At 44.1% G+C, this 9,683-nt stretch overlaps 1 protein-coding gene across 2 annotated transcripts in view; it reads right to left on the minus strand.

Moving 5' to 3' along the window:
* The window catches only part of SLC30A4 (solute carrier family 30 member 4), a 225,074-nt gene extending 216,143 nt beyond the window's left edge, over positions 1-8,931 (minus strand). The window contains exon 1 of one of the 2 annotated variants that reach the window (XM_069624943.1): positions 8,452-8,931. In XM_069624943.1, coding sequence (XP_069481044.1) covers positions 8,452-8,809 — 358 coding nt within the window. In that variant the 5' untranslated portion in view covers positions 8,810-8,931. The remainder of the gene's footprint in view (positions 1-8,451) is intronic. The other variant, XM_069624942.1, reaches the window with a different exon arrangement.
* Positions 8,932-9,683: the final 752 nt, after the last annotated feature.

Consider the following 9,683-nt stretch of genomic DNA (forward strand, 5'->3'; position numbering starts at 1 on the left):
AGGTGAGATTGCGTTGCTTGGTCATTTTGGATTTGCTGTAGATAGGATTGACAGCATGTGGATTGTTGTTGGCGGGTCTAGAGCCTAGTCTATAATTTCTCCAGCTAATGGCGCAAAGTTGGTTGGGCTTAGGCCTGCCGTTGGATCCATTCGGTGGGTGTCACATGTTCAGATATAGAGGTCAGATGCATAGTTTCGTTGGGACTGTGGGCTTGCTTTCGAGTCGGGAGGAGTGAAGGCAGGACGTAGGTGGGTTTGATGAGGTTAGAATGTGGTAGTGGTTTAATTATCACTATGGAATTAGGGGTGAGATTGGCACTATTCATATTGATGTCAGATGCTGAGGAGAGGTTGTGGCAGGTGAGTGCCTTAGTGATTCCGGATGCCATTTTGTGGTGGCGAGTTAGTTGTGGATGGGCAGGGGAGATGGAGATAAGTGCTAAGGCAATTACAATTATGGTCAGGGTGTATGTCAAGACTAGGGTCATTCGTTAAGCTAGGGCCGATGCTAGGACTGCGTGGGTGGCTGTGGAAGGGTCCGTGTGATGCAAGACAGTAGTGGACTGAATGCCATCATAGTAGTTAATTATGGTCACTTGAGCAGGAGTAACTAAGGTTACAATCCTTTGTTTTAAGGCACTATGTATTAATCCGGATGGTTGTGAACGCTAGGGATAGTAAGGGTGGTGTTTCAGGTGGCCAAGTACCGGGCGTCACTGTTAATAGATGGCACTGTGCCATGCAGTTAGGGCTAGTTCAGGCATCGCTGTAATAGACTAACGTGGATAGTTAGGGGCGGTTTTAAGGGAGGAGTAAGTTGGGCTGTGGCAGCACAGGTGACTAGTGCTTAGGGGGCCAATAGTAAGTAATGGTTCGTTTCAGAGGCTGTTCTGCCTGATTCGGCACAGAGTCAATATAATGGGAGACTGAGGCATGATGACGTGGCTAGTTTTAGGGGCAACGCTACGTGGTCAACATGTGCAGTACCGGTGATGTTTGGTGTTAATACACTGCTATTTTGCACGAGGCGGTGCAACTAATGGAGGGGTTTGTGCTAGAATGCCTCCTACAGGTGCAATACAGTAACAATAAGGTAATGACAAACGGCAGGCAATACACAATTAGCTTGCACAATTAGTTACACAAAGTTTGCCATGCAGTATTGTTAGATACTAGCATGTAGGTGTTGTCTTTGCACAAGGAAACATAAGTAATTAGAGGTGTTTGTGCTAGTAAGACTCCTACAGGTGCAATATAGTAACAATAGGTAATGACAAGCGACAGGCAATACACAATTAGCTTGCATGTGTATGTGGTGCAGAACACAGAAGATTGCTATCAGCAGACAGTATCGAGCTGGCTAGGAAAGTTACAAGTGTAGTAAGGGATCACATGGGCGCATTGTAGGTGCACTATGGTTGTGAATCAATTAGTTAAAGAGCATGTGTCAGTATAGAGCAGAGAGCTGGTGTTTAGAACAGTTCACGCTGGTGACGATTGGCTGAAGGCAAGCAATAACTGGGACATCAGAGTTACAATACTGAAGAATATGGTAGCTGAGATAATAAGAATAGATGCAAGTCGGGAACCGCCCAATGGCAAGTATATAACCGTAGAATCAGTGAGTCACGTTAAGTGATCTATTGGAGTTAAGTTCTCTAGGTAGCGCGTAGTGCGTGTTGCGCTACTTTGAATTAGCAGTTCAGATCCACAGACGTATACATATATCGGAGGCAAGTATAAAACAGATGGTAGGTGGGGCGGGTAGGCTATGTGGCAAAGGTTACTCACAGTAGGTTGAGGGTAGGGCATGGAGTCTTGGCGACGATCCACGGACTGTCACGGACAGGCACAGACAGTGCCTTGATGATGGTTATCCTTCCCAAATTATTGTATCTGTTTATGGCACTTCCAGTCAGGGTTCTGACTCCCTTCTTTAGAAAGTTAAGCAAGCTCACCCAGGCCTATATCTGGGAGAATAAAAACCTAGAGTACCCCGGAAGCTGATGCAATTGCCCAGACATAGAGGAGGCATGGTGGAACCGGACATGGTAAATTACTACCGGGCAGCTCAGATGCAGGTATTACGGGTCTGGGTGAAGGACGACAGGGGGAAGGTGTGGAGGGGAATGGATAGGGCGGTGGTAGGTGCTGAGCTGGAGGGGTTTTTGTGGCTTCCCTGGGAGGACAGGCCCAGGACAGTGTACTGCAACGCAATAGAGGCACTGGTGGGTAGGTCATGGGACGAAGCGGTGCGCAGATCAGGGATTACCACCTTTCCTTCACCTCTCACACCCATCTTTGCTAATCCCCAGTTCGCCCCTGGGCTGGGAGCCGACTCTGGTTTCGACAGTTGACAAGAGGGGGGCTGCAAGTATCTAAGGGACCTCTATGATGAGGGGCAGATAAGAGATTTCCCCACTTTCAAGAGCATCTTTGGGGTGCGGGAAGAGGAGCACTTCCGATATATGCAACTATGACATTGGGCCCTACATCCATCTATAAAGGGGCAGCCACCAGGGAACTTACCCAGTTCGAGAAATATGTTACGACCAACGCAGGGGACAGACACCTAGTAGGATACCTGTATAAGCTGCTCAAGGAGGCGGAAGGGTTGGGTGTGTGGAGTTTCATGTCCTACTGGGAAAAAGAAACCAGGCACTCAATTGCGCGAGAGCAATGGCAATCCCTGTGGGTGAACACCCCCTAGTTGTCAAACTCCCTAAAAATTCAAGAAATGTGTGTGAAGATGATGTACCAGAAGCACCTCACCCCTTGTAGGATAGCTAAAATGTATCGGTCCAAGACCACCCTGTGTTGGAGGGGATGTGGTGGGGAGGGCTCCTGGGGACATGTCTGGTGGCAAGGCCCGAAGGTCGCCCCGTTCTGGGACAAGGTTCGTGAAGCGCTTCATGACATGTTGGGCGCATGCATTGCATGAAGCACAGATACAGGGCTGTTTATTTTGGGGCTGGATGCCTACTCTAAATTGGATGCATACGAGGGCCCAAAAGAAGGTTTATTTGACTGTGGTGATGGCAGGGGCATTGGTAGTAGCACAAAGGTGGAAGGCGAAAGAAGCGCCTGCAGAGCATGACTGGGTAGGAAAGGTATGGACCCTGGCTGCACTGGAAAAAATGACGTACTCGCTACGGGGAGAACACCAGAAGTTTCTTTTGGATAGGGACTTGGTACTTCAATTCCTTAAAAGAGATTCCAGGGCAGCCTGGTGCCCGCGTAGCATGAAGCTTCTGGGCTTGGTGTAATAGGGGCCAGGGACAGGCTCAGGGAGGGGGGGGAATAGATGGAAGGACAGAAAGGGGATCCGGGAGGCCCCCGATGGCGGAGCTTGGTGGGCTCAGCAGCGTGGAGGAAGAAGCGGCAGGGGGATGAGCGAGGAAATGGCTCAAAGGACAGAACTTCAGCGGGCTGCACCATGACCTGGTGGGGCAAGGGTTCGGTTTGTCAACTTGTTTAAAAATGACAATAAAAATGTATATGAAATAAAAAGCACAATTTCTCTTGCCCTCGCCCCAATCCAAGAATGTTCTGCCAATCATTGTTGAGAAGTTATGTGATGGCTTTAAGACAGACTTATTATTGTTAAATGTCTATAATCCCCCAGGTAATTTACAATCTGAAAGGATAATTAACTACATAGACTTCTTGTTAGACATATGGTTTAATGTCCACCACAAAACAACATTACTATATAGAAGGGGATCTAAATTATAGACGCCCTCTGTTTGCTGATAACAAAGTCGTTATTGCAAGATGATTCTGATGCTGCAAATTCCCATAATATGTGGGCTATCAGCAGTGATGGGGGTGAAATATTGAAGGACACTAACCCATGGTTACAATTTATTCATGCCCATCAAATGCCACAAATGGTTAATGTGGGGGATAATTATATATGTTTTACTTGGCCCATTGGAACACACTTTTGTTGGGATTGATTTTGTCTTTGCAAACGTGTGGTTTTTGGAAAAATTAAGGAGTAAGGAGTTTTTTCTTTTACCCAATGAGTTAAGCGATCATGTGGTGGTTGAATTCTCAATCGATCGCTCCTCAATCCAGCTACGGGTATATAGCTGGAGACATGCAATTAAATGGTGGAGGAAATAGAATAATACGGACTGAACAGAACATATGTAAAATGAATGCAGTGACAAAAAATGAATTCCCCTAATTGTAATAAGATGGAAGGTTGTTACCAAACAATACATACCCTTACTGAAAAAATTGAGAATAAAGGGTAAAAAGAAAATTGCATTCAATAATAGACAGCATTCATACATATATGATCATGCGATCAGTCTGAGGAAAAAACTATTTAAAAAAAATATCCACTGCGTTAGGGCAAATGTAAAAAATGCTACAACACCACAAGTAATATACAAAAAAAAATAAGAATGAGATAAAATAATTGGCACAGAATGCACACAGGTACTGTAGCCTCCGCCCAGTGGAAGATCATGTTTTCTGCCTTAAAAGACAAAGATGTGCTTGAATCTAATAGATTCAATGTTGGTTATATAGAGGCGAGAGAGATCAATCCTATTTCAAATGAGAAACAGGAAAGTTATATTTTACAACTTTATTATCGGGAAACGCACTTAAATAATTACGAGACTATTTTAGATAAAAGCTTTTTTAGTTTCTCTGAAGAGGACGTGGAGACCATAATAAAATGCTTGAAACCATCTCGAGCACTGGGACCAGATGGACTACCGAATAAACTCTTTAAAAGGAATCCAAAAGTATGGGCTCAAAGCTTATATGTTAACTTTCAGAAGATAGTAAGTACAGGAAAATATTCAAGAATCCTGGAATAGATCCTTATTAATTCCTATATATAAAAAAAAAAGAGTCAAGACTCACCAGGTAATTATCGAATGTTAGCTATGATTGATTCTAGTGCTAAGATTTTCTGCCAATTGCTTTTAGGATATATTAATAGGTGGATAAGAGAGAAGGGCATATTTAACAAACAAGAAATAGGTTTTAGAAAGGGCATTAGAACTTTAAAATCTCTGGCTTTGGATGTATTTTATAAGGATAACCTTGAAATGTAAAACGAATGCACTTTGTCTCTGCTTTGTTGATTTTACAAAAGCTTTTGATATGCTTGATTGCAGCATTCTATGGGGGGAAAAAAATGGGAGTTGCATCCACAGATTTTATATTTAGCGAAACCTTTCCATCGGGAAAACAATGTTCAAATTAAAATCACCCAGGAAGAAATGTTAAGTGGTAAGTTTCGGGTGAATTATGGATTGAAACAAGGGTGCACGTTGGCACCAGTATTTTTCAACCTTTACATGGCTGAACTAGAGATGTGTTTGAAGAAATGCAATAATTTCCAACCACATATGTCGCGCCAACCGATTTCCTGGCTCTCATATGCAGATAAGATTGTGATCCTGGATCAAACCGCTAAAGGACTACAACATAGCATAGTGGCCATAGAGCAATACGCTAAGAACCACTGGCTAATTATGCATCTGACCAAAACAAAAGTTATGACCTTCAAGACAAATAGAAAAAAGCATAAAAAGATATAAATGGGTTATCCAGAATGCCCATTGGAAAAAAAATCACTTGTTATTTAGGTTTACAGATTACAAATAATTTCAATGAAAAGACCATTTCTAAATCCATAATAAATGAGTAATGCAAAATTCAGGTCCATTCGGAAATCAGGTGGCCACTCTACAGAGGGTCTGTTACAACTATACAAAGCTTGCATTGTGCCTTGCATTCTGTACGGTCTGGAGGTATATACAGCAAAAGAGACGACCTGGTTTAGTGTGCTGGAAGGTAAATCATGGAGATCTTCTTTAGGATTACCACAGCCTGTTTAAGTAGAGGCCATTTGCAGTGAATTGTGCCTTTATTATGTGTCTTAGGCTTTATCAACTGCCCACATTATCGAAGACGGAAGCTTGGTACGACATCCCAGTTAAGATTGCATGTGTCGGCTATGCGGCAGAGATACGGAAACAGCTAGACACCTTTAACTGATTATACGCGTATGCAAATTGTATATGAAAAGTTATGCAATGCACTGACATTTTGGGCATACCTGATGAAAACCTGGTGATTAATCTTACAATATTATATATGTGGAAGGAAATGCTTAAGGTGTTGGTGTTAATTTAGAATACTCTTTTTAAAGAAGGAATTTACTATAACATATTGAATAATGGTGTACAACGGAATGTATGTGTATTTTTATGTAGAAATTGTAATGTTTGTATTTAAGGTTAAAAGCAACAGGTCGACACCATAGACACCGCTGGTATAATTTAATGCTGTCTGGTATTAGAAACCTCCCTTTCATAATCCCAGTGGCAGCAACAGGAGTAAGCACAGTCATGAATGGAATGATTAAAAGCGAATATGGTATTGAGGCGAAAACATACTCACAATATAAGCTTTGATGGCAATCAATGTGCAAGAGTTTTGCCTTAACAGAGGAGTGGGCAACATCTTGGGGTGGAAAGCCCAGTACATTCTTTAAAGTTGTGACTCTCAAAAAAAACACATTGGGCCTCATTATAAGGCTGGCGCTTCCGTAATGAAGGGGGCCGGTACATTCCAGGAGCGACGATTACGAGCTTCCCATCGCGGGACCCGGATAGGTGAAGAGGGAGGCAATAACGGGCCAGATGTAATCTGCCCATTATCACTTCCCTCCCCATTCCTATTGAGCCCAATGGGGGCTCAAATGGGAATGGGGATGGGTTCCTGCAAGGAGGAATTACCGGGTCCTCCTATGTCGGATTAACCCGGTAAGTCCCCATTGCAGGAACCCGGTAATGGAGCCCGAACGGAGGCAGCCATGGAGCCAATAGCTCCATGGCTACCTCCATTCTCGTAATGAGGCCCATTGTGCCATCGTACATTTTAACAATTAATGTGAACTTTCTAACAATAGCAGATGTCCACAGTTCTGTGGATCACTCCCGTCGCCTGCACACCCTATCGTTGTAATGACAACCAAATACTCATGTTTTCTTGTACAGTAAAAAGTGTATATTTTTTAATATAATGATGGCCTAAGCATCAACAAAATGTATAACCAAAAGGTAATTCAAAACACATAGTTTCACATATTTAAACATGATTTTTCAACAATATTTTTAGCATTATTGTGAACAGGAACTGTGGCTATTGCTTCATAGTCTAGTTACCAAAACAATTTTTCACTTGAGGCCATCATTATGTAAAAAATATACACTATTTACTGCACAAGAAAACATGAGTATTTGGTTGTCATTACAACGATAGGGTGTGCAGGGGACGGGAGTGATCCACATTTACATTGTCTGTTACAGCCCAGTGTCATGGTTGTTTTTCTCCCCGGCACCCCACTAATTATCCCAAGACCTTTACTATACTGAAAATAGGTGTGCTTTAGGCAAATTAGTTTTCAACTTTCTAACAATAGCAGGTGCGATGCAATGCATCAACTACAGAATATTCTAGCACGACCATTAAACTCTTCATAATAATAATTTGCAGGATAACCATCGTATTAACAATAGAAAAGTAGATTTTGAATCAAACATAAAACGGGTGAAATGAATCCTGAAAGAGGAGATTAATTTCAAAGGCAAGATAATTGACATCGACTGTAATCCCAGCTATACCCGATGATGTTACAGTACCAAATTAAAAACCTATTTTGAACAATCCCTATTGGTAAACATGATCTCACTGTGCCTATGAAAGCCATCGTCTCTGCTCGCCTTAATGTTCCTTCCTTCAGTTACAGGACTTATAAGTACTGAAAGCAATATCGCATGTGTGCATTTGATGGGGCACTCTAAAAAATACCTTCGCTGATAAAAGAGGGAATGGCTCAGATGAAATAACGGATTTTGAGAAGTTATTTAGGGAACCAGGTATTCGTAAAATATTTTTTTTTAAAAATCGGATAAGAAACAACAAGTGGACATAACGCGTTAATGATCAGGCATACTTTAACAAAAACCAAGAGGAACCACACCCAAGAAACAGTCACGGGCAGCACCTTAGGGCAATGTCCCAAGTGCAGGTTCAACATGCGGGCGTGGGCCAGTTTGAGGAGTTGCTTCACTGTGCAGCAAGCAGCTTTGGCCGGTGTTTCGGGACAGATATTAAAATGCACATTTTTGCTATTTAAAAAACGGCCCTTGGCTGCTCAGCTTGTCACAAAATGACATTCTCGACTGTGGGACACTTTTTTGCTCGGTGCAGGAGCCCACTGTATACCCCAGTGCGGCCCCGACACGCAATCTGAAGAATAGCAGGGACCTGGATTTGCAGAAGATTGAAAGTAGCGGAGGGTTCTGAGCAGTTAGGGACCCAGTGCTCGCCAAACGTGGCTCTCTGGAAGTGCCCCCTTACCCTCCGCCTGCCCCGCACACGGGGGCACTGGCAGCCGGGTGAAGCGCACCTTACCCACTAGCTCCCCGACCATGAAGACGAGGTAGAGCGCCGCCGCCAACCACAGCCTCCGGCTCACCCTGCGCTGCTTGGACAACTCCCGGTACTCGGCGCAGCGCTCGCAGCTCTCGGTCCGGGCACCAGGGCTGGCCTGCACGTCCCGGTCCAGGAGGGAGTCGTCGTCTGAGGAGAGCGCTCCCCGCGGCGCCGGCTCCACCACCACCCGCAGCTCGCTGAAGCGCGGCGGCTCGTCGCCGGGCTCCTCGTTGAAGTCAAAGGCGCTGCCATCGCTGAGGTAGATCGGGGCGTCCCGCCGTCTGAGCAGGGACTTGAGGGCGTCCCACCAGACGCCGGCTGCCTGGTGGCGCGCCATCTCGTCCGGCGAGAGTCACGCGCTGCCTCAGACAGCGAGCGATCGAGGAATGCGCTCCTCAGCTCTGAGGCGCTCTCCGCACTGACAGCACAACAACACCGGCAAGCCTCGCGCATCCAGGAGCAGGCGGAAGCTCAGATATCGCGAGGTTTGGCGGACAGCTCTGAAAGGCCAGGTTTTTTTTTTTGTTCCAAAATTATGACATTTTCGTGGCAAAGTTTCAAGTATGCACGGCTCTATTGACATTAGTAGCAGAGCAATGAACATGGCTTGTTGGCAGAGATGGAAGTGCACATATAAATCATTGTTACGCCGTACCACTAGTCCTTTTAATTTGTACAGAACATACCTTTCGTTCAAAGGCCCAAGAAACGCATTTGGGCGCTTTTCTTTTCCCCTGAGCCAGTTATAGAATCGGCTCAGGCCGGACATTAGCCCGTTTCCCCAATCTCAGCTAGGCAGACACACGCACTGTGTTCGTTGTTCCAAAAGTCGTTTAACGTGCCCAGGTTGCAAAAACATTTCTTTTATCAGTGGCAGAGCCTTTCATATGCATGATGGAACATTTCCAACTCAAAGAGAGCACAAAGCAGTTACCTTGCAAATCTGTGATAGTTAAAGTGAGCAACAAAAAGCACCCATTTAAATATTTGTTCAAATCCATGATGTCTAGTATCTTGACATGAAAACAAATAAAATTACTTTAAATCACTAATCAAATGTTCTTCAACATCATGAATGACAATGAACTGGAAGTTTGTGACAAATCATCTGCATAGCTATCTTTGTTTATTACATAGCTTCTTTTATTACATGTATTAAATCACCTAAAGTACAGTGGAATTAATTCGATTTTTCAGGTGGGCATTATCTT

The sequence above is a fragment of the Ambystoma mexicanum genome, chromosome 11 (genome assembly GCF_040938575.1).
Source record: "Ambystoma mexicanum isolate Mex_15411 chromosome 11, UKY_AmexF1_1, whole genome shotgun sequence".
Classification (NCBI taxonomy): domain Eukaryota; kingdom Metazoa; phylum Chordata; class Amphibia; order Caudata; family Ambystomatidae; genus Ambystoma; species Ambystoma mexicanum.